This window comes from Lissotriton helveticus, chromosome 11 (assembly GCF_964261635.1).
Source record: "Lissotriton helveticus chromosome 11, aLisHel1.1, whole genome shotgun sequence".
NCBI lineage: Eukaryota > Metazoa > Chordata > Amphibia > Caudata > Salamandridae > Lissotriton > Lissotriton helveticus.
In genome coordinates this window covers 1,010,067,890-1,010,093,298 of record NC_136072.1, presented here as the reverse complement: position 1 = coordinate 1,010,093,298, position 25,409 = coordinate 1,010,067,890, and the positions used below count along the sequence as shown (strand labels likewise).

Genomic DNA, 25,409 nt, shown 5'->3' with positions numbered 1-25,409 from the left:
CGTGACTAATAGTCGTCCTACTTGCCCCTGTATCAATCAAAAACTTTCTGTCTTTCCCCAATACTTGACTATGTACATAGGGACCTTCTTGATCTACAGGAATCTCGATGAGAGGCAAGCCTACCTCCCTCTCTAGGCTGTTTCATGAATACGCTTGATACTCTGGATACTCGGACTGTGCATACTGGTACATCTGCTGTGTAACATGCTGTGTTGCAGCGATAGGCTGCGGTGCTGGAACTGTCTGTTGTGCATTCTGTGGCTGAGAAGTCTGTGCAACTTGTTCTTGTCGAGGCGGACGTGGTCTTTCTTTAGTTTTACCAGTGGCTATATTGTGTTTCAGAACTGCACACTCGTTTATAAAATGACCTGGCTGTTTACAATAATTGCATGTCCCTTTAACGGGAGCTGCAGGATGACTGGCTTGATTCGGACCCCTCTTCTGACTGTCTTGAGGAACAGATTGTGCAACTAGTACTTTCATTTTTGTGTCTTTCATACGTCTTCTCTCGTGTTCTTGCTCTTCTCTGATTCTATTCTGGTGGTACTGGAGCATCTGGAGCATTTGGGACGGAGTATTAGCTTGCCAGGTACTCTCGACTTTCAAAACTCGATTTTTAACTTGTGGACTTGAATTCTCGACTAGTTTAGTAACAAAAAGATGAGGGTATGACTCACTACTCGTCTTCAAACCACTGTTGATGCTAAAACATTTCTCGAATCTAGAATAGAAATCACTAGTGTCTTCGTCTTGTTTCTGTTTACAGGCTGAGATTGCATCCCAGTCTTCCTTTTTAGTGGCTAATAATCTAGGCAAAACTTGTATCAATAATTCTGGTAATTCTTTACATTTATCTCCAAGACCGGTACCTGGTACTCGTATCTTATCTTCAGCTTCTAGAGCTGTCCAATCGATCTTTTTCTCTCCCACCTCCCAATCCTTTTCCTTGAGTTTTTCGTATATGCCCGCAGGCAACAGGACTTTTAACATTTTAATAATATCTGGATACGTGTATTCTCCCATACGGAGCATGTCTTTTAATTCACGGTGGAACCCTGCTGGATCTTTATCGTGACAGGGAATTAACTTCTTCATCTCTAAGAGTTCCATCTTTGTAACTGGGGTGTAAACAAATACTCGTTGCATTTCACCACCCGCTGTCCTAACTGGGTGTACTTCTCGTAACGGATGCTGTCTGTCTATGTAAAACGGTTTACTTTCTGGAGGTGAGACATGAACAAAATGTGTGTTCAAAAACGTTCTATATTTGTGGCGCTGTTCTAGAATGACACTAATTAAATCGGTACCTAAACCTTTCCATCTATACTGGAGTAACTCGTTCAGGACATCATGTAACGGACCTGGATCAGAATGTTGACCCTCATACAATGTAATGAGGTGCTGAATCATATACATACCCACCAGTCGCTGCTCGGCTGGGGGCAGTTTCAGAAACATTTGTGCCACTATTTCGTCTGGAAAAGTGGTAGAATCAGTAATCCATCGGACTGCTGATCGGGCTAGTTCTTGTTCATGCATGGTACTAAGTTCACTATAACCGATTCGTGATTTCAGAATGTGATCGGTAGCTTGAAATACTTGTTCTAGAGAACCTTGTTCTGGTGCTGGAAGAGGAAAAACTTTCTTGTGTTCTAGGCGTGACTGTCGGTCTGGAAATCTAGGTTTACCTACATACGCTATTCTGGCGGTATTCTCGTCGTCTACCTCTTCAGTAGAAGAGTCATTTTCTTTCTCGCTTCCTAGAGCTTCTTTGCGTTGTTCGTGTAACCTTATTATTTCTTTACGTATTTTCTTGTACATACTCTCTATACTATTGAGTGTCTTGTGCTTACCCTCGGCTATATTATCACTCCACTTTGTCAGAATTTTCATTTCGTTCGGATCTTTAGTCGGGGAATCTTGTTCCCTAATTAAACAATTGATCAGAAACTTTAATAGCATGAACTGGATCTCAGATTTTCTGAGAGACATGACTTCACCGATACTTTCTGGATCGTCTCCAGTACGAATGAAACGATACATTCTGTCTAGATCTTCTTTCATATTCGGTAGGGTGACCAAATACTCGGACACCTGCCTTATACGTACGGAATATATAACCATACTATCCTCGCCTGGGACTGGATCATAACAGCATTCAGTAAGAAGTCGCCTGATTTCTGCAATGGACTTATATTTAGGCGTACGCTGTAACGCACGTTCATGTAACTCGACTGCCCCTAGACGTCTACTTGGCGGCGGGGTACCAGGAGGACCTCCTCCCGCGGCCCCTAAACTGGAATCGTCGACTGATACTCTTCGTGCTGGCAGAGTGACTGATGTGGCGGGAATTTGTACTGCGGGCTGGACCGGGGGTACCGTAACAGGTACTGCAACAGGTGCCCCGGTGACTGGAGGACCATGAATTACATTATTTACAGGAGCTGGTGGAACAGGATTTGCATATTCTGGGACTGTGTCGTCCAAATAGGACGAGAGAAAAATATCAGCTGCGGTCGGTTTGTGACGTAGCTTGGTCGGAACTAAAGGTGGCGGAAAATTACTGGATGCTTCCGGGGTTGCTTTTGGCAAGCCCTCGGCAAGAAGAGGGTACATACCCTTAATAAGGGCATTTCTCTGCCTGTCTGACTGTTCGGTTTTAACTCGTTCACCTATTTCGATTAGTTCCTTTTCTTGGGCTTTTTCTAAGGATTCTCTACTTAATTCTGACTTTCTGATTTCTTTTTCGGTTCTTTTATGAGATTCTTTGCGCCATAACTCGATGGCATCTTTCTGTGACTGTCTGGCTTTCTTTTTCCATAATGCTTCTTCTACTCGCATGATGCACTCGGCATCCCATGTACCCGATACGGGCCATCTATATTTCTCTTCTAACTGTTTGGTGTACTCCACCCACAAGTCTAGATATAATATGGCACTTATGCCATGCTTTTGATACATAATATGACCTGGACTGTCCCTAGGCGGGACAGGAACTGCTTCTTCTAACAGACCTTTTCTAGTTTTTAACTGACGTAACTTGGAAAACAATGGCATGACTGGGCTGGAGCCTAGACACAATACAATACGCAATGAACACGATAATTACTGAAGATACACCACTTTCATACCACGACATTGAAATACATGAATGACATTTAAAATAACAGTTCTGACAAAACACTACCTGGAATACTGAAAACAGAATACATGAATTTCTCGAGAACAGAACGGACTAGAACAGAAACTAGATGCACTGCTAAAACAGTACGAAACTTACCGGTCTCATAAAGAGACACGTCAGGACCCGCATCCACCTAAGTGGACACTTCGTGTTGGATCTGCGTACCCAAACCCACGGACCAGAGACAATACAATTGACCCTGTCTAGATACTACCCCAGCAACGGTACTCACCGGGCAGCAAGAACGGAAGGCCTCGGACTGGACTGGACTGCTACGACGACGGACGGACGGACGAACTTCGGACTTCTGTTACGGGTGGGCCTCCGGATACCTCGGACCTTGGACTCTCGGCTTGGGCTCTGGTCGGGACTCGCCGCGTTCCTCCACCGCCTCGTCTGGATGCTGGACCGCAACCTCCGTCTCCTCCGTGGGCCTGAGGGATACTTGAAGCAGAAATATCTGCACGTGCACGGTATGGTTCCGTCACGGCTGCAGAGTATCAGGGGGCTTGCGTGGCTTCTCCGGCGCGTGGGGAAAGGGCAAGTCCCTATTCGGGCGCCATTATGTGGTAAATAAATAAATAATACCTCTATTTTTGACTGGATATACAATAACAGATAGCTCAATAAATAAGAGTCAAGATTCGAGGTAGTAGGAGTTTGCAGGTTTAATACAGCATAAAGGACAGGAACAGGACAACCTGCACGGGCAAGATCTGGGATGGCTAGCAACTTTTAATAACCGTGCACAAGCATATATAGTTAAACAAAATACATGATGTTCAATACAATAGGCGTAGCAGTGGGCAGGGCCTGTAGCAGTCGCGAAAGATAAGGCAGAAAGTAGGTGTAACAAGAGGCGTGAACATAGACATGTGATGTAAACGTAACGGAATATGTCATAAATGGGGCGGAAACATGGAGGGGGCTACCGAAGGAGCCGGGACCTCTAACCTAGTGGTGCGCGCAAACTGACAATGACGTGTTACCAGGGAGAAGCTGGGGGCTATGACTTCTGCGCTAGAAGAAGAGACGAAAGTCTGGAGAGTCAGAGCGACATGTACCTAAACACTATCTGGTATCTGATGTTTAGAGAACATGTTGATAGAATCCAAAAGTTATCAGGGCAAAGGCTAACAGACACTAAGACTGGTGCATGCATTATTCTACATGTAGTGCGTGTTGAGGAATATTAACTGACCATAAATACAGTATTTCTCTTACATGGAGACGTAAAGGCTAGACGATGACTGAAACTATTGATGCGATTCAGTAGCTTTAGGAATGCAGAGAAGGAGAGCTGGACTGATAACTAGAATCATAACATACTCTTGGCAGACTGACAGGCAGAGCCAGGCCGAGCCGGGCACTGTGAGGCAGGAAGTAAGTGAAGGGTCAGGGATACAGGTGGGGGCTGTATCGCTCCTCAGCGAGGGTTCAGGAGACAGGAGCTGAATCTGGTGTCCGGGCCCTTTTGAGGCCTAGAAACGGGGACTTTACAATGAAATAACGTGCACACTGAGAAACGTGGCAACGTAACTTTACATAGGCCTAATACTCGTAGCTTTCACGAGAACTAGAAACTGGCATACTAGAGGTGGACACAACTGTAATTGCGTCTTTAATCGATCATGGGGAATACATATGCATATTAATCATGCACATATAACATAAGATGGGGAACACGTAGGGACACAGAACATGGCAAAATTTACTTTTCCACATTACATCTTTTTTTATTACCCCCTCCCCCTTAAATCGCTGCATGCCCCTGCCACCTTCTTGTGCTTTTATCACCACCTTCTGTGCTAAAATGTTTTAACTATTTCAAGCTGGCAATCCATGGCTGCATACACATCCGGAGGCCTTCTTTGAACAGGGTTTTTAAAATCTAACTATACACACTCAAAGATGTAAACCATGCATTTGCAGAGGCCATTGAAGAGAGAAAATCATTGGCAAAGCAAGTAGGTTTCATGGTCAAGACCTATTGGCTTTGCCAACGCTTGTTGCTTAGGTGTCAAGCTGATCATCACATTTTCTACATTTTACACACCTGCAACTTTACCTACTAAATTATGCACGAAATGCCATTTTGTAATGTTGCTTCAATGCTACTAAAATACTTAGCCACATTTCCTCAGAGAAGCTTGCTGCTTTAAGCAAAAGCTAGAAGTCCAGGATTCCCAATTTAAAGTTTCCCTTTACTTCTAAGTAACTAAGCTACTTACCTTGATTTCTCTCTCTCTAGTATCTCCAAAGTTCAGTTAAAGTAAAAATAGTTTAACACCCTTCATTATCTACAACATTAAGCCATTTGGCCAATGCTAACCAATAAGGACGCATTGTGCCGTTCGTGAAGCTTTGAGAGCTTGAAAGTTCGGATTCAAACAGTCAATAGGGATTCGAAGAAATGTATCTAATTAGATATGAAGATATGTATGACTCAATCTGTCTGATGCAAGGCTGTACAAATTAATGGAAACACAAGTTTGGTAATATAGTCTAACTGCTCCTTCAATGAAAGAACCGTAAAGGTTTGAGAATCAGGGGAACATCCACCGCCAACAGGGGAGGAAGCATTCATAAGACTGTGTTAATGAGGAAAATGTGCTTTATCGCTCTGGGGCAAATGAGGGCAGGGACATGTTCCTTGGGGTACTGGGGAAGGAAGCATTCATAAGACTGTGTTAATGTAGAAAATGTGCTTTATCGCTCTGGGGCAAATTAGGGCAGGTGCATGTTCCTTGGGGTACTGGGAAGGATAAGAATGGTGCACACTCACCAAGTTGTCATGTTGGAAAGTGCAAGAGCAAGACCTCTGACCTTCCTGTTCAGTGTCACTGTTCTCCCTGTGAAGCTCCACCGTTGAGGACTGCCCTTCAGCCCGAGCTCCTTGCTAGGTAGGTGTTTGAGGCCCTCCTCCACCCGCAGGCTCCTGCCTGCACCTCATACCTGGTGGTCTAGTGGAAGAGCACCCTGCTATTCCACTCCATTCTGTGTCCTCTGTTCTATTTTGCCTCTTTTCTCTTTTGCCTCTTTTGCCTTTTTTTCCCCCTTTCCTCTCTTTTGCTCCCTCTTTCCGTGCTCCCCGCTGCTGTGGCCCCCGCAGCCCCTCCCCCCCAGCGTGCCGCTCCCGCCTCCCAGCTGATCATTCTCCCCCTGACCCCTATTTACCGGTGACCCGACCAGCGCCAGGGACCCTGGTACCCCTACCCCCGCCTTTACAACCACAGTACCCTCCAGGCGCTCAACCCCGGACGCAAAAACAACTGCCAGCTCTTGACGCTGAGCAACACCCAAGGCTCCCCACCGCGGTTGGCCCCGCAGCCCCTCCCCCCAGCATGTCACTCCCACCTCCTAGCTGATCGCCCTCCCCCTGCCCCTACTTAACGGCGACCCGACCAGAGCCAGGGACCTTGGTCCACCTACCCCTCACCGTTACAAACAAAGCAGCCTTAACGCTCCCAACCCCAGTCTCAAAAACAATTGCCAGCTCTAGGCGCCGAGCACCACACAAGGCCTGTTCTACTGACCCTGCCACCGCACCTTCACCCACCTCCAGACCACAGCAGTAGCCCACAGACCACTGGATGCCAGCGCACACAAACCACTGAACTGTATCCTCCTCAACCTGCGCTCCCTGCACAGTCATGCCATAGAAATCTGGGACCTCCTCAACACTCACACGCCCGACGTCGCCTTCCTCACAGAGACCTGACCAACACTAGCTCCACACCTGACATCGCTACCACCATCCCCAATGGATACCAGATCCTGAGAAAAGACCATCCCATCCGCCAAGGGGGAGGCCTCGCAATCATCCTCAAAAGCTACCTCCGCACAACAACCACGACTCGACCAACGTCTCACCTCCCCCTCGCCCCCCCCATGGAACACATCCACTTTCAGATCCAGACCAACCCCAGAACAACGCTCCGCGAAACCCTCGTCTACAGACCGCCTGGCCCCCACCACCCATTCACCAAGGTCCTCACAAACCTCATCGCACTCCACGGCCTTGTCTCCACAGACTACATACTACTAGGAGACCTAAACTTCCACCTGGACAACCACGACAAAACCAACACCACCGCCCTCCTAGAGAACCTCACCAACATAGGACTGAAGCAACTTGTCTCCAACCCCACTTACACAGCAGGAAACACACTCAACTCCGTCTGCACAGCATCTTCTTCAGCCACACCATGGAACTGCTCTGGACTGACCACCACTGCTTCCATTTCTCGTTCAGAAAACCCACCGCTCACAAGCATGCAAGCTGCCTCCCACACAGAATCAGGAACATAGTTTCAGAAGAACACCTCACATCCGGCCACATCTGCACTCCACCCACAACTACGACACACGCCAACACTGCGGCAAGCAACCTCCACCAATGGATAACCAACTGCACCAACACACTCGGCCCCCCCTTCCAGAAGACTACAAATCGACACAACAAGAAAGCAAACTGGTTCACCACAACCCTCCAATAATCCAAGCACTCTTGCCGACAACTGGAAAAGACGTGGAGAAACATTAAAACTCTGGAAACATGCACCACCTCCAAAACAGCCACCACGGCACACCACCAACTCATCAAATTCACAGAGAAAAATGTCCTCCAAGGCAGAATCCTCTCCAACGCCCACTACTCCAATGAACTCTTCTCCATCATACAGAAATTTGCCAAACCCAACAGCAAAACAACAGATGTCCCTCCCTCCCAAAACCTCTACAACAGACTCAGCTCCTTCCTTCACCTCAAGATTAAGACGCGCTAAGACAACTTCGATGGCCAAGACCTCTGCACCATGTCAACCCCCAAACCCAGCGATGCCACCCAACAGACCCTACTTACTTAGACCCCACTAACGACAGAAAACAACCGAAAGACCATGAAGAGAATAGACTCCGGAGCACCTTCAGACCACTGCCCACCACAAATCTTCCATCAGGGTCACCACAGCCATCGCACCAGAGTTACGTCGAACCATTAACTGCTCCCTCGAGATCGACACATTCCCCGACAACTGGAAGCGTGCCGAAGTCAAACCCCTCCTAAAGAAACCCCCCCGTAGGTCAGAGGGACCCTAAGAACTTGAGGCCCATCTCGCTGCTTCCTTTCACAGCCAAGGTAATTAAAGGCTGGCAACCCTCAGCTAGCTTACTTCATCGAAGCCAACAACATCCTAGACACTTCTCAATCCGGATTATGCAGCAACCACAGCACCAAGACCGGCCTCCTCGCTACCACAGACTACATCCGCACCCTCCTTGACCAAGGCCAAACGGCAGCCCTCATCATCCTGGACTTATTAGCAGCATTCAACACAGTCATCAACCGCATACTAGCCACCAGACTCCACTACGCAGACATTCAAGGAATGACCCTAGACTGGATACGCTAATTTCTCACAGAAGAACACAGACAATAAGACTCCTGCTCTTCCTCTGAGAACCAATAGAGACCAGATGCGGAGTACCCCAAGGATCAGCCCCACCTTCTTTAATGTCTACATGGCCCCCATCGCAACCATCGTCGGAAACCATGGGCTCAACATAGTCTTCTATGCCGATGACACCCAACTCATCCTCTCCCTCACCAAGGAACCCTACATCACCAGACACAACTTCCAAGAATGGATGAAAGCCGTCGCAACCTGGATGAAGAACAGCTACCTGAAACTCAATTCAGAGAAAACAGAAGTCCTTATCCTCGGCTCCACCCCCTCCGCATGGGATGACACCTGGTGGCCCCCCACCCTTGGAAACTCACCCCGACAGACCATGCACATAACCTCGGCATCATACTGGACTCATCATGCAATCAACACCAGCAGACTGGACTCCGGCAACGCCCTCTATGCCGGAATCAACAAAAACTCCTCTGCAAACTCCAGACCACCCAGAACGCCGTAGCCAGACTAATCTTCGATATCCCATGGAACAACCACTTCACCAAACACCTCCGCGACCTCCACCGGCTCCCCGTCGAAAGAAGAATAACTTTCAAGCTGCTAACGCACGCCTAAGGCCCTCCACATCGGACCACAATACCTCAAGAACCGCCTCTCCTTCCATGCTCCCAAGAGAAACCTCAGCTCAGCCAGTGTTTCCGTAGTCACCATCCACGCTTCTACAGAATAGAGTGGCACGCTCAAGAACTTTTCATCTCAAAAAGTGACAAAGTCCTTTTCTGTGTTGGTTCTTAAAAACCTTTTTCAACCTTTTTGACTTTCAGACTTTCACCACTACCAATCCATTTGATGTATCCAACCTGGGGTCCATCGCGGTTGGCCTCAAATCACACCCAGGTGTCTATCTAGGACTCCCATAGACTATAAGTAGCACTTTGTTCTTGATGGTGCTATTGTCACTTAAATCTTAAACATTTTGTATTTCTGGTTTCCCTAATAAGGTTTTTGTCATTTTGGTATTAGTTTTGCTCACAAACCTTTCCTCTTTCTTTTAAGACTGGTTGTGGAATTTCTCTGTGTTTTGTGTGACTCTTTCTAATGTGAAGGCTTAAATAATTTAGACATTGCCTTTGATTTAAGCCCAACTACTTTTTGCCACATTACCAGGGATTGAGCATAGACTTACTTAGTTTCATTTGTGTGACATCTAGCAGCAGGTGGCCTTATCCTTTGAGATGGGTAAGCCTGTAGAAAGCCTTTGTTGAAAGCTGAGCATGTACACATTTACAGAATGATGAACAGGACTGGACTTCAGTAGACTCAGATGTATGCTCATATCAGATGAGTCCTGAAGTTCTGAGTTTACCAAATCGTAGATCCTTGTGAACAGCATTGCAGAAAATGTAGTTGGTTTGGTGCACCTAAAGGTGCTAGCACATTGTGGTTTTATCCGTGTATCTTACATTAACTGATCAATTACTTAAAATAAATTAATACAATTCTGAATCTTTTGGGAGTTATAACATTGGCTGAACACTGGGTGTTATTTACTATGTACTGTATTGCCACATTTATATAGTGCTTACTACCTCCATTTGGGGCACTGAAGAGTTTGCCCACATGGGTAGCATGCAAAACCTTGTTGGTTGTGTGGTTGTAAATGCATGATCTTTGTTTGATCCTATGTGGGAAGTGTTTCCATGTGTGAGAGAGTGGTGCGAAGTTTATAATTTTCATAAACTGGCAGGCCCCTTCATGGTATTTCTTAGGTTCATAGACCACTTGTTGCACTGTGTTGCACATTCAAGTCAAGTCATAGTTTATTGTAGCTAATTTCCCTGCCACGAGAGTTAACAACTCCAGACTTACTATGAATCTGGCCAATTCTCTTACATCCACCACTTGTCACCTCAATCAGTTTGAGACCATTTCGCTTGAGGATACAAACAATTTATTGTTGGCAGCGAAATCAGGTTCACCGGCCGACCTATGCTCCCTCAGCATTATGGCCCTCCTCTCCCCAACTTGTGCTTCTGCAATACAAACATTTTTTAACTCTTCTATTCGGACTGGTCTTATCCTGGCTACTTGGAAGGAAGCCTACGTTCGTCCCATCCTAAAGAAACCAACTGCAGACCCCCAGGTGCTCAGAAGTTACAGACCAATATCGATGCTGCCCTTGCTCTGTGAAACGCTGGAATCAGTAATAAACAAACAACTTAGCCAGTATTTAGAACTTAACGACATTCTCGACCCTTCAAAGTCGGGCTTTCGCCCGGGCTTCAGCACAGAGACGGCCATTTTGGCTGTCACCGATTCACTGAGACTAACTCTTGATGCCGGAGGATCCATGATACTGATCCTCTTGGATCTCTCTGCAGCATTCAATACTATCTCTCATCGACTGCTGGCAGAGAGATTACACAAGTGCGGTATCAGGGGCGTGGCCCTGCAGTGGCTGAGAAACTTCTTAACCGACAGATGGCAAACCACTATTCTGGGTCCGTTTACATCTCAAAAATCTTTGCTGGACAAGGGTGTGCCTCAGGGCTCGTGCCTAAGCCCCACGCTTTTTAACGTGTATATGGCTCCTCTAGCCAAGATCGTTCAACCATTCGGCTTCGAGATAGTCTTGTATGCCGACGATACACAGCTGCTATTTCCATTTGGTTCCAATTCCACAGAAAAGCTTATGCTCCTTGGTAGAGCCGTTCACTCCTGGTCAGCTGACTGGTGGCCCTCCCAGCTGGGTGAAGCCCCTACCCCCACCTCCTCAGTAAAAAGTTTAGGAATACAATTGGATCATAATCTCACTATGAAAGATAACATAAAAAATATTTTAGGGGCTTGCTACTATAGCCTCCGTCTTTTACATAGAATACTTCCCTACTTGCCATTAGAACACCACAGAACAGTAGTCCATGCAATGGTTATGAGTCGGCTCTACTATGGGAACGCGCTGTTGGTAGGTGAGACCACGCTGACTAAACTTCAAGTGATCCAAAACATTGCAGCAAGGATGGTATTAAATCACCCCCCAGGATCCCCATCTCTTCCCTTACTTAGAGAACTGAACTGGCTCCCAGTGAAAAAAAAGATCTTTTTTTAAGATCGGTTGTCTCTCTTTTAAAGCACTTAAGTTAACTGCAAAAAAAGCTTTCCAAGCAGGTGTCCGGATGTAATCTAAGATCTAACTCATTGGCTCTTTTGAAGTTCCCGTGTATTCGTTTAACTCGCACAGGTGGCAGAGCATTTTCATACATTGCTCCCAAATACTTGAAATCCCTACTAGAGGCCTTGCGTAAATCCAGGTCCTACATGGTTTTTAGAAAGCAACTTAAAACTTTCTTGTTTTAACTTTGTTCTTTCTCGAGAAATTTTCATCCTGACTTGCTTCATGTTATCTCATAGGTAAGCGTTGAGATGCCCCCGGGTGAGCCACACGCTATATAGGAGCCCATAAAACACACATAACATAACATTGTATGATTAATTAAAATCTTTACAAATTTCCCAAAAAATAAAAATATATCTTTACATTCACAATAAAAACCACACAACATTGATGGGATCGCGTTGGTTGTTTAGCTAAAGTGCAGGTGCTTGACTATCGGCATTAAAATGTTATGAAGTGCATTATAGAGATATTGACTGAATACATTGTTTTCATTGCTAGAACCATGATAGTGCTTTAGAGCTTACTGTTAAATAGTCACTCACACTCAAGTGAATGGTAACATGAAAAACATACTATCCGTGAGTCAACACAATGTAAAATTTCAACCAGCTGGCTAATTAAAAAAGCCCTGAAAAATCGCAGGGTCAGGGAAGAAAGTGCAGTTATACAGTAAAGTGTAAAATGTATTTTAAAACCAACTTCTATGGTCTGACTAACTAAATAATCTCTTAATAAGTGTTACATTCTGTCCATTTATTACACAGATGAGTCAGCTGGGCCCATGCCTGGTCAGTAATACTTCTTTGTTTTCCTCCGGGTTGGCTTGCCGTAAACGTTTTCTTACCTCTGCCAGGTATTTTACTCCCCAGCAGGCCATGATTATAGAGGAACCATCCAACCAGAGTATCACGGCTTGCCTGCACGTGCGAATATTCAGTTAGTTAAAAATGAATTTTAAATATTGTATCCTCAGGTCCATAACTACTGGGCATACACATAATAGATGAGTTAAAGATTCCTTATAAAAGCCACATAGTCGACTATGCACGGTTTGTTGGGTGTTTTTCCAAGAAGGCTGTAGGTCTTTTGAATCGTGCAAGCCCATCCGATAGTCTATGTAGCTCTTTTTGAACTGCCGGCTAAAATGAGCTATTAAATATGCTCACAGCTTTAAAGATTTATAAGAGTTGATGACAGTCCACCCATGCCGATGTTTGGAAGTTGCTTTTTATCTTCCAGAAAAAATTTCTTTTTTGCTGCATTATTGACAGCTTTACTGATGCATGCTCTATCTGCCATATTTTCCCATGCTGTTTCTATTTCCAGGTCGGCCAGTGATGTTCTCAAATAACTTCCCCATGCGTTCGTATTTCTTGATCCTTCTGGTACTTAATTTATTCCTATCATAACCTGTTCATTGTGTCTGGATCGGAGAAGCGGAATTTATGACAACTTAACAAAGCCTCTCATGCCACGGAATTTCTGATTCTGGAGGCCGAATTCCAGACTGAGCTGGGAAGGCTGACTTTGGCAGGTTGAAAACGGCCTTATAAACCTTCGTCTGAAGTTCGTTTAATACGTCAGCCTCCTTGCTGCACCAAGTGACTAGGCCATATGACAGAATGGGCAGAATTTGCCCCACCATCACTTTTAAGAGGTAGTTGTGGTTTGGGCAATCTAATTTTTTATATAGTAATCTGTATAAGAAGATTAGCGAATGCGCTTTGGCTTTCATGGCCAATTTATGTTCCTTGTGTGTTATGCCCTGCCCTATTGTTATGCCAAGATATTTGTAGGACCCTTGCTCTTCCACCGTTGCCCCTTTCACCGACCATTTAAACGTAATTTATTTAGTGTCCACTAGGCGAACGACTTTGGTTTTCTCTTTATTAAGTTCCAAGTTTTCCTGGCCCAAATAGGTTACTAGGTTATTTATTACTCTTTGTAATCCAATGGGGCTTTGGCTCAACACTACGATATCGTCAGCGTACTGTAAAAATGAAATTGGCTCGTTGGCCATATTCGGCGGATGACAATCTGCTGCTTCCATGTATTTCCTGATATCGGAGAGAAACAAATTAAATAGGATTGGCACTAAGACGCAGCCTTTTTTTAGACCTTGCTGCTAATGGATGCTTGAAGTTGTGCTGCACCCATCGCCTAATTTCACTCTTGCCCAGGTGTCAATATATAAGGCAATTATTGCATTCAGTAATGGACTCGGCAATCACCATGAGTTTAGTTTTTCCCAGAGACACTTTCTACTTTATATCAACAAAACATGCGTACTGCCGGGTTTTCTTTTTTACCGAAGATGGCCAAATTTGTTATTGTGCCCATCCCTTGCCTGAAACCCGTTTGGAACTTGGGAATTATGTTCTTTTCGTCCATCCAATCTCGAAGCTGGACTAGGAGACAAGAAGCGTAAAGCTTGGCCTCTATATCAATTAGAGATATCAATTAGAGATATCAATCTGTAGTTTCAAGGCTTTCAGTGATCTTCATGTTTAAATATTGGTTGGATTATGCTCCCTTCCAGGAATCGGGGACGTTGGCCTGCGTATAAATCTGATTGAAGAGCGGCGTAAGATGGTCCGACCAGAAATCTGGGTCATTTTTTAAAAAGCGCATTGGGAAGCCCGTTTGGACCTGCCGCTCCCTCCGTCTTAAGTTGTTGTATTATGCCTCTTAATTGTTTAGTATCGGTCAGGTTATTTTGTTCATTACTACATATCTCTAGTCCTGGGTCTTCACATTCAGCCATATCCTGAATGGGTGTAGTTTATGTTTCTTCCAGTTCGAGGAGCGGCCCTCGGCACCCTTCTACGGCCCCTGATACCGTGCTACTGTACATGTTTCGCACGATTTGAGTCCACATTCCAAGACATTTGTTTAAATTTGAAGACCTGCTTTGGGGGAGTTTCTTCCCATTAACACATCCTTGAATAAGCCTTAAAGTAATTACCTCAAGAGAGTTAAGTGCCTCAGAATACGCTTCTATTGAACTTGGTGGGCCTGGAATAATAGTGGTATAAAAAACAGAACATGGTCTAGTAACTCGCAGACACATTGTCTAGTAACTCTTAAGCACAGGCTATTGTCTAGTAACCCTAAGCTGGCCTCAGGAAAGTACGCACATTTTTTTCCACTTATGCTTATAAGTAAAAACACAGCAGAATCCCGCACATGTTGGAAAAGAACAAGGGTGAAGAAATGCTCATTGATTGGCCACAATGACCTTATAACCGTTCCACTGCACACACAATCCAGTGAAAGTTAATGCAATGGATGCATGATCATATGGATGCAAAGGTGATGAGGGTTAATTGACATTGTAGATCCATAACATTTAGCTGGAAAGTAAAATAAACTACTACATATACAAACAGATTTACATACAAATGCTCAAAAGCCTACCTGGATTGTTGATAGAATTGCATTCTCAAACTCGCGGTATGCATCCCACATGGTTGATCCTTTTGTCATGTGCAAACCGCATGCAGTTATTGCTCTTTCAAACACCGAACGAACCTTCTCTATGCCTCCTTCCTGGCCCATGCCACCAATGGAATACTGGGCAAACTCCAGCCAAATCTCTGGACCTAGAAATAAGGGTCAGTCCAATGAGAAAGTGTTTTAAGTGTGCTACTAATTAAATAAATGCAAGCATTATTGTCATTGCATTTTTCGTGAACAAAAGAGCATGCTTCAATAATGGACTACCGAAAGGCAACCAACAAAACAGAAGAAAAAGAAATTAGTGGATTGCCTACTTCATCACACAGAGTGTCTACTCTTATGTGTCATAGTCGTTATCTAGAAGGAATCTAGCCAAATGTTTAATCTGAAGTTCTTTTTGAGTCAGGGACGTGCTTTCTAATCCAGGTACCCCAATAGGCTAGAATATATGGACAAACCATTGTTCTTTGTCCGCTATAATGACGCAATTGTTTTTGTTTTTTTATGAAGTACTTCATTTCCAACTCCTGCGGCATAATGCTTTTGGCCAAGAGCAGCGGAGGTTGGCTTAAGGCCCCACATTCAACCTTCCGTGAGTGACCTACACCGCACCTCAGGCATTCGCTGTGTGCAGCGGGGTTGCTATAGGCAGGTTTGGATAGACAAGGCGGCCAATCGGTCGATGAGCCTGTGGTCAAGGGCATCTAGTGGGTATTGTAAAAAAAAAAAAAAAAATTCAGACTGATTATACAGCCCCCATATGCTTGGGACTGATCTGAGGCAAAAGCAACATATAAAGGACCACTGCAGCCTTAATGTGCTTGTTATAGCCTGGTAGTCGGCAAGAAGAAGAAAATAAACACATACTGACAGGCTGTTTATTGAAATCAAAACGACAATGGGCCATCTAAGAATGCACAGCCTGAGGAGCTCCTACCGCAGGGTCTTTCCAGGTGTGACAGAGACATCACAAGCTGATGCTTGGAGCCACTAGCACTGGCCTGATGTGGGAGAGTCTCTAGTGGGGGCTAATGAGAGGGGGGGCTGGCAAGTGAGTTTTCCGGTTTATTTTGTCCCCCCACAGTGCCGCAGAATGCTTAAATGGAGAGTCTAAGCAATATTACAGCATAATAGAACAGGGAACTAGTGAGGTGATTTTCTGTCTCTATCAGGTTTTCTCTGGATGCATGGGATCATAGCTGGTTCAGTGGGGAGCACTGCACTCCCAAAGCTGTTCCTCAGTGGCACAGTAGTCGGGTGTTATAGACTAAACCGCTTCCAGAGTCACTATGCTCTGATACTGTAGGTTGAAGCCACACTTTTTTATTTTTTATAAATCAACCTGGCATTCAATAATCTTTATTTGAAAAATATATATTTTTTATAGAACAGCTTGTCCACAGGAGCACATCTTAATGCTTCTAAGGCAAGGACCATGTAGTTGCTTTACAAAAATAATGAAACGTGAATGGACTGGCACCAGTGTATTCAGTTGATTTCGATAACAAGAATGTGAAAATGCTGCTGAATGCCTGCATAATTTTACACAGGCGCTTTAAAAAGAAACCAGGGCATGATGGGGATGCCCACATTCAAGCAGCACCACCAGAGAAAGTGGTTGCTTACGACTGTCTGAGAAATTAGCACACACAGGTTGAATTGTTTTTCCACAAAATCAGAGCTGTGATGGGGATAAGCAAGATACATGAATACACGAATGCTCATACTAAAACAAATTACCTAAAAGACATAAAAAGGATTCTTAAAAATATCACGCTGTCACTCACGTGGAATCTCAGGGGAGTGAGATTAAAAAAGCTACCTAATAAAGACAAGTGCTACATAAAATATTAGGGCACAAACTTCTGTGATCTACTTTTTGATGGTGTAATATATTGTACATGTGTGCATGTTTCCTCACTCTGTCTACTTGTAGATAATACATATTAAAGAACGCAAGAACCACAAAACGATTTCTTCGTTTTTCAAAACACAATCACAGAACAAGCATTGGCAAAATCAATTGGTCTAGTCTTGGCATGGTAGTGCAATGGTTAATTTGTGTGTATTTTTTAAGTGCAAGCATACGCCACAAAATTAAGAAAAAAAAACCACAATCGCTGAACAAGCATTGGCAAAATCAATTGGTCTAGTCTTGGCAAGGTAGTGCAATGGTTAATTTGTGTGAATTTTTTAAGTGCAAGCATACGCCACAAAATTAAGAAAAAAACCAAACACAATCACAGAACAGACATTGGCAAAATCAATTGGTCTAGTCTTGGCAAGGTAGTGCAATGGTTAATTTGTGTGTATTTTTTTAGTGCAAGCATACACCACAAAATTAAGAAAAAAACATGCATTTAAGTTTAAAAGAATAGTGCTGTGTTTTCTAGCATGCAGGTATAGGAAGGTGCAGAAAGCACTTTCCAAGTTTAATGGGTATCACAGGAAAATATAATTCTTACTGATGCAAAGGAAAGGTACTATTTAAATGACTGTAGCTAATAGATATAGTTTAATGACAGTAGGATGAAAAAAAACCATAACAAAATGATTATGAATGAAAAGAAAAACATATTTGGCAAAGTAAAGCACTGGCCACGAGCCTTGGTACTAGAGTGGACATCTTGTAGGCAGGTGTGCACATGAGTGGTCAAAATGGCGTCAACAACAGTGTAAGAGAACAAATAGCCGAAGTAGTTTGACCCACTGCCTGCTGATGTAGTGGTAGTAAGCAAAATCTGAAAGACAGTTGAACTGACCACTGGATGAGGAGGGAAGACCCACAGCCACCCTATGTTTATATGCATTTACTTATTTTAAAGTTTTTAGTTTTTTTACATATCCAGGCAAGACATTTAAAGCAGAAAGTCAAATTGGCCTGACATCTGCTGAAGATAAAGGGGTAGTGTTCCCTTACTTGAGGTCCAATGTACCTAAATGCCTGCCCGCCAAAATGGGAACTCCAAAAATGAGGAACCCACATACAAAGTTGAATGTTCCAATAGTGTGAGCACCTCAGTCTATAATGTAGGAGGTAGTAGAGGCAGTCTTTCAAAAAAGTGGGCTACATTTGTAGAAAGGTCTGAGGCAGAGGCAGAGGGGAAGAGAACCATGAAGAAAATCCTTTCGTGAACATGGAGCCAGGAAAGCTCTCAAAGTGGCAGTGATTTGGTCAACTTTTCTCATCAGGGTGGCCAGCAGCATGGCGGAGTAGAAGTGTCCGACCAGATCTTCATTGCCGACAAGAGATCCTGCCATTTTTTGGATGCACATCTGCGAACTGAGGGAAGAAACTTACAGGCACGGTGCTGGAACGTATGGTCCGATGCGCCGGCCGGGCCTTCAGAAATCCTTCGGAAGAGGCGTGGGGGCCCGACTTGAAGTGGAGCCCGGGCTGGAGACAAAATGGCGGCGGCCCGATCGGAGTGGGGAAGACAGAGGCTGCGAGGGCGATAGATCGACGCAAGACCCATGGCTGAACCAAGACTGTGGGGAGATAGAGAGAGAGCGAGAGAGCCGCTGTGAGGTACTGCGGGCGTCCCTGCTCTTCTCCCCGTGTCCCCCGTCCCCTCTGGAACCCAACCCGTCCGCCGAGTACGCCACAAAGCGGCGAGGAGTTAGGCAACGGAGGGTGAGCCCGAGGCGCAGAATCTCACTGAGGGGGAAAGCGTCAGGCCTGTAAGTGAGCGGCCAACGGCAGAGGCGGTGCAACAAGAGAAAATTGACCGCACCATTGGTGGGGCAGCTGCCCATGTGAGGCGGACAATCCTAACGGAGGAAGGTACCGCGATGCCGGAGACAGAAGCGGTGAGCTGGCGGGCCCGTAGACAGCAGAGAAGTTCGGCAATCTACCAGAGACTTGGCCACACCAGAGCGGTCGCAGCGGAGAAGAGAACCCCCCCACCTAGACGTATTTCGCGAGACGACGGAGGGGGTGCAAATCGGCGAATACATTTACTGAGGTGAGGGATATGGTGAGCGATTAGGGGAAGGGGGTGCGCAGCGACAAGACTTTACAAACAAAACACCCTTCACGCTTGTGTGTAACAGACAGGTGCTCCATACTGCAGGGGGCAGGTTCCTTCCTATTCACATATCCTGGAGGCCCGGGACGGACTAGTAGATCGGTGGTGTGCAGCAGGGCAGGTGAAGGGGCCCACGCCTCCACAGTGTCCACATCGGCACCCGATGCTTTATACATGGAGTCAACCCACCTGTGAGGAGAGTGACACCGGAGAAGGAGGGGCCTAAGCAAAGAAGGTGCCGGTATTGCCCTAAGGGAAAATGGCACGCCAGTTGGGCACTAGTCGTGAGAGGTCACCCGCCACCCTTCTCTCCCCCCTCTGCCCCTATAGTGGAAGTAGGTGGGGGCTGCGACTTTTAATTGGGGGTGAGCAGTCAGTGAGGGACACTGTCGTCAACTGGCCACAGAGAAGTGAAATCGTCAGGCAGTGACCAGAAGAGGGGTGCCCTGTGGTACAATAAAAGCTGCGCTAATTCATCCCACACGGGTGGCGGCTCCAGATGGCACGGGATAAAGACACCAAAACGCAGAAGCAGGGCAAGATGGATAAGTTCGCTAAGCCTCTGCCTGCTGGGGACCCCCCCCCCTTTCCGGGTCTTGTGGCCCACCCAAGAACAACGTCCTCCTTCAAGCGATCCAATCCACCAGAGAGGCACTGGAAGGCAAGATCAAACAACTTGTTGACACCCCCACCCACTATGCCGGGCACACGCTCGACCCAATCTTCACCTCCAGCAAGCACATCTCCTTCAATCACACCACAGCTCTCCATTGGACAGACCACAGCTGTGTTCACTTCAACTACAAAAAGACTTCAACCCACAACCACCCACACCCAATTCCCCGCAGAAACTGGAACAAAATTACCACCAACCAACTCTTCACATCGCTTCACCAAAACCCTCCTGCAAAATCATTGGACCCAAACCTTGCAGCCACCAACCTCACACAATGGATCACCCACAGCGCTGACGAATTAGCACCCTTGAAAAAACATCAAATCAAGCAAGGTAGCAAAAAAGCCCCCTGGTTCAACGACGACCTTAAGAAATCCAAGAAGTTCTGTCGCACCCTCGAGAAAGCCTGGAGAAAAAACCCAACCATTGACAACCTGGCCACCTTCAAGAACGCCACCCGCAAACACCACCAACTGATCCGATCCACCAAGAAATCAGCATTCAAGGATCGACTCGACAACAACGCCTACAACAGCAAGGAACTTTTCAACATCGTCAAAGAATTTACCAACCCCACCGCCGGCACCAACGACATCACTCCCTCCCAATACCTCTGCGACTCCCTAGCCTCATTCTTCCACAACAAAATCACTGACATACATAACAGCCTTGATAACCAGTCCGGAGACCAGTCCACCCCACCCACCTCCGAACTAAAAGCCCCCTCCAACAACCTTTGCGCCTGGAACCCAATCACCACTGAGGACACCATCCGCCTGATGAACTCCATCCACTCAGGATCGCCAACCGACCCATGTCCCCACCACATTTTCAACAAAGCAGACTCCATTATCGCACCCCATCTCCGAGACGTCATCAACTGCTCCCTCAACTCCGCTACCTTCCCTGAAAGCTGGAAACACGCCGAACTCAGCGCCCTTCTGAAGAAACCCACAGCAGACCCCACTGAACTTAAGATCTACCGCCCCATCTCGCTCCTCCCATTCCCTGCCAAAGTCATTGAGAAAGCCGTCAACAGTCAGCTCGCCGCCTTCCTCGAATCCAACAAATCCCTCGACCCTTCACAGTTCGGCTTCCGAACCAAACACAGCACCGAGACCGCCCTCATCGCAGCAACAGACGACATTCGAACACTACTGGACAACGGAGAAACAGCTGCCCTCATCCTACTTGACCTCTCCGCAGCCTTCGACACAGTCTGTCATAGCACCCTCATACAACGCCTCAGCAACGTCGGAATACAAGGAAAAGCATTGGACTGGATCATCTCGTTCCTCGCCCGAAGAACCCAGAGAGTCCACCTCCCCCCTTTTAGATCAGAGGCCACCGAAGTCATCTGCGGCGTACCACAAGGATCATCACTCAGTCCCACCCTCTTCAACGTATACATGAGTCCCCTCGCATCCATCGCGCGCCAACACAACCTCAACATCATCTCCTACGCAGACGACACCCAGCTGATCCTCTCCCTCACCAAAGACCCAAACACCGCCAAAACCAACCTACACGAAGGGATGAAAGAAGTAGCCGAGTGGATGAAGAACAGCCGTTTAAAACTGAACGCGGACAAAACAGAAGTCCTCATCTTAGGTTCACCCCCCTCCGCCTGGGACGACTCATGGTGGCCACCGGCCCTGGGAAACGCACCCATACCTACGGACCACGCACGCAACCTGGGCTTCATCCTGGACTCTTCCCTCTCGATGACCAGACAAGTCAACGCCGTCTCATCATCATGCTTCGCATCCTACGTATGCTCAAAAAAATCTTCCGTTGGATCCCCACCGAAACAAGAAAGACGGTCACTCACGCACTGGTCACAAGCCGACTGGACTACGGAAACACCCTTTACGCCGGAACCACAGCCAAACTACAGAAAAAACTCCAACGCATCCAAAACGCCTCAGCCAGACTCATACTAGACATCCCCCGCCAAGCTCACATTTCCGGTCACCTGAAAGACCTCCACTGGCTCCCCGTCAACAAGAGAATAACGTTCCGTCTCCTCACCCACGCACACAAAGCCCTCTACGACCTAGGACCCGAATGCCTCAACACGCGCCTGTCCTTTTACACCCCCACCCGCCAACTACGATCGTCCAATCAAGCCCTCGCCGCAATTCCACGCATCCATAGATCCACCATGGGGGGAAGATCCTTTTCCTACTTAGCGGCCAAAACCTGGAACTCTCTCCCCACCCACCTCCGCCTTACACAGAACCACTTCTCCTTCAGAAAACAACTAAAAACTTGGATATTCGATAAGTAAAGTACCCCCTCCCTCAAGCGCCTTGAGACCCTCTGGGTGAGTAGTGCGCTATACAAATGTTAAAAATTTTAAACTTGAACTAGATCAATGAGATCAAAATCGATGTTAACGGGCTCCATCAAGACCTGCGTAAAGTATCAGAGAAGGTAACGCAAGCGGAACATCGAATATCGGAGGTTGAAGACACTACCCATGTCCTCAGAGGTGAAGTCACAGCCCTGTCGGCAGCCATGAAAGACGTGCTCTGGAGGGTCAAAGACGCAGAAAATCAGGCCAGAAGAAATAATCTCCGCTTTCTTGGATTTCCGGAGGCCGTTGAAGGGACAGATGCGGGGAACTACCTGCGGAAGTGGTTGCTGGACACTTTCCCTAATGCCCGCTTTTCGACATGTTTCGTGATCGAAAGAGCACACAGAATACCCGGGGCACGGCCGCCACCGGGAGCCTCCCCACGACCGCTGATTGCGAAATTCCTGCACTATCAAGATAGAGACCTCATCCTTAGAGAGTTCAGGCAAAAAGGAGACACTCGTTTTGACAACACCTTTATACTCATCATCCTCTTGTGGTGCAGGTGAAAGAGGGAGCAGAGGAGAGTGTGCTGGGGAGGGTATAATGTTTGCTGGTTGTGGAGGTGGAGAGAAAGGCCTCATAGGTGAGGTTCATTTTTTTTTCAAAACATAGTTTATTAATTTTTGTACACAAAACATACTTGATTGGTACAAAACACACATTACTCTCATCCCATAGTGACATATCGCTAAATACAATAGTTCTGACAATCAGCATCCCATTTAAACAAAGTTTCGAATACTTTTTCTTCAACATGTTTCTATCTAAATCTTACCCTCCTCCCCTCTTCCCCAAACCCGTCACGGACGCCTGCAGATGTGTCCTGTCTCTTGTATAGGTGCTTGCAGGAAAATACGCGAGTTCTCACACTTGATGCCCTATCATGGTCTAGGGTCCTACCTCAGACAATGAGCTGTTCCACATTGCCATCTTGCGTCTCGTGGTCCCGTAAAGCCTGTACTAGCGCTTCCCATGCTGTCGCTGCTTATAGCATCTTGTCGTTCTTGTGCCTGTGTGCCTGTTGATACCTTCGTGTGCTTTCGCTGCCGGCCCACTTAAGCAATTTGTTCTTGCATCTATGTCTGCTGGGACCTGCTGTTGCTTTCCAATGCTTTGTAATCTCCCGCTTTGCCAGTATGAGTCCCATGTCCACATATTTGTTAGTGTCCTTATTCTTTGGTGTGCGAGGGAACCAGTGTAGAATACGGACGGCCATATCAAAATCGAGCCGTCTTCCTGTTATCGCGTTTAGTGTGTCCCCCACCTCCTTCCAGTATTGACTCATCTCTGGGCAAGACCATAGCATATGTGCCAGTTCTGCCCCTGCATTCGTGCATCTAGGGCATGCCCCCTCTTCCACTTTGAAGAATTTCTTCACCCTCCCTGGTGTCAAATACGCTCGGTGAAGAATATAGAAATTCACTAGTTGGAACCTAGCATTCCTCGAGCTTTTCCAGGCCCTTCGCACTATCTGCGCCCATGCCGCTTCAGGGATGGCTTTCCCTAGGTCCTCCTCCCATTTTCCCTTCAAAGTATCTAATGGCAATAACATTTCATTAAGCATTCTAGAGTACAAGCACGTAACCGCTTTAAAGGTACCTGCCGCCATCATGACATATTGGCAGGCACTCGTTGTCTTACGTTCCATTAATCCTTCTTGCCAATGTGCCTGCACCGCTCTCATCACTGCTGCGTGCAGTAGGAAGTCACCTCTCAATAAGTCAAATCTTTCTTGGAGTGTCTGGTAGGGCAACACTGTTCCGTCTTCGAACAAGTCTCCCAACATTTGGACTCCCGCCTCCTCCCAACCTTGTAGGTGTGACCAGTCGCCTCCATGTGGCAATGCCGTCACCATTCCCAGGGGGATTTCGGGAGCATATGGGTGTAGTACCCCCGCCTTGCGTTGAGATCGATTCCAGCACAGTCTAAGTGTGTTCTCTTCTAATGTCAAGTCCCTAAGATTCAGTTTCGGCTGGAGAGCTATAAATGATAGAACATGGCGTGGGGTTCCCCCCGTCCGCTTTTGTTCTGGTCCCCTAAACACTCTCGCTATCTCTTGTGTAAAAACCTGCAGTTGGGCCGGCAAGTAATGTGTTTCAAAATCTGGTACCGCCAGCCCTCCCTCGATTTTGGGTCTCATGAGCGTTGATTGTGCTACTCTACGACGTCCCGAGCCCCATAGGAAAGATACTATCATAGATTTCAACTGCCTAAAGATAGAGTTAGGTATCCACACTGGCAATGTTCTGAAATAATACAGAAACCTGGGAAGCGCTATCATTTTTAACAGCGCTATGCGACCCGTCACTGATAATGTGAGAGTGGACCAAAAGGACATACTGCTTTTCAGGGCCCGTACACCCCGTCCTATATTTCCGTCCAGCAGGTCTGCCGCCTTGTGGTATATGTGTACTCCCAAGTATTTCAGGCAAGTGGGTTCCCATCGTACCGTTCGTGTTGTATTGGGCTGTGTCTCCCCCTGTCATACTGGGAACAAACATGTTTTGGACCAGTTCACTCTCAGTCCCGAAAGTTCCCCGAAGTTCGAGAGCAATCGTTCAGCTCCCGACATCGCTTTGTCAGCATCTTCTAGGAAAAGTAGCAGATCATCTGCGTATAGAGAGATATACTGCTGGTCATTTTTACCCCTCAATCCCTTGTAGTGGTCCCCCTTTCTTATCGAGATCGCCAGCGGTTCTACTGCTAAGGCGAATAACAGCGGAGACAACTAGCACCCCTGCCTCGTCCATCTCTCTACAGGATATTGCGACGATACTAGTGTTCCTACTTTTACTCTGGCCATCGCAGAAGTGTACAGTACTTTCGTCCATTGCAAATACCCGTCTCCCAGGCCGAATCGGCTCAACACTTTGTATAGATATTCCCATTCCAAGCTGTAAAAGGCTTTTTCGATGTCTACCGATAATATCATCGGCTGTTCGGCCTCTGGGTGAACTTCACCCAGGAGGCGCACTAATCGCCGGACATTCGCAGTCGTATTCCGTGATGGTATGAAACCCGCCTGGTCTTCGTGGACTAGTGTGGTTATGTGTTGTAATAAGCGGGTCGCTAAAATGCTGCTCAAAATGTTATAATCT

General features: G+C 46.5%; 1 protein-coding gene across 1 annotated transcript in view; it reads right to left on the bottom strand.

The window, feature by feature from the left end:
• Nucleotides 1-25,409, bottom strand: part of SART3 (spliceosome associated factor 3, U4/U6 recycling protein) — a 542,493-nt gene that overhangs the window by 393,403 nt on the left and 123,681 nt on the right. The window contains exon 4 of the mRNA XM_078667411.1: nucleotides 15,204-15,388. Within this exon, the coding sequence (XP_078523537.1) occupies nucleotides 15,204-15,388 (185 nt within the window). The remainder of the gene's footprint in view (nucleotides 1-15,203; nucleotides 15,389-25,409) is intronic.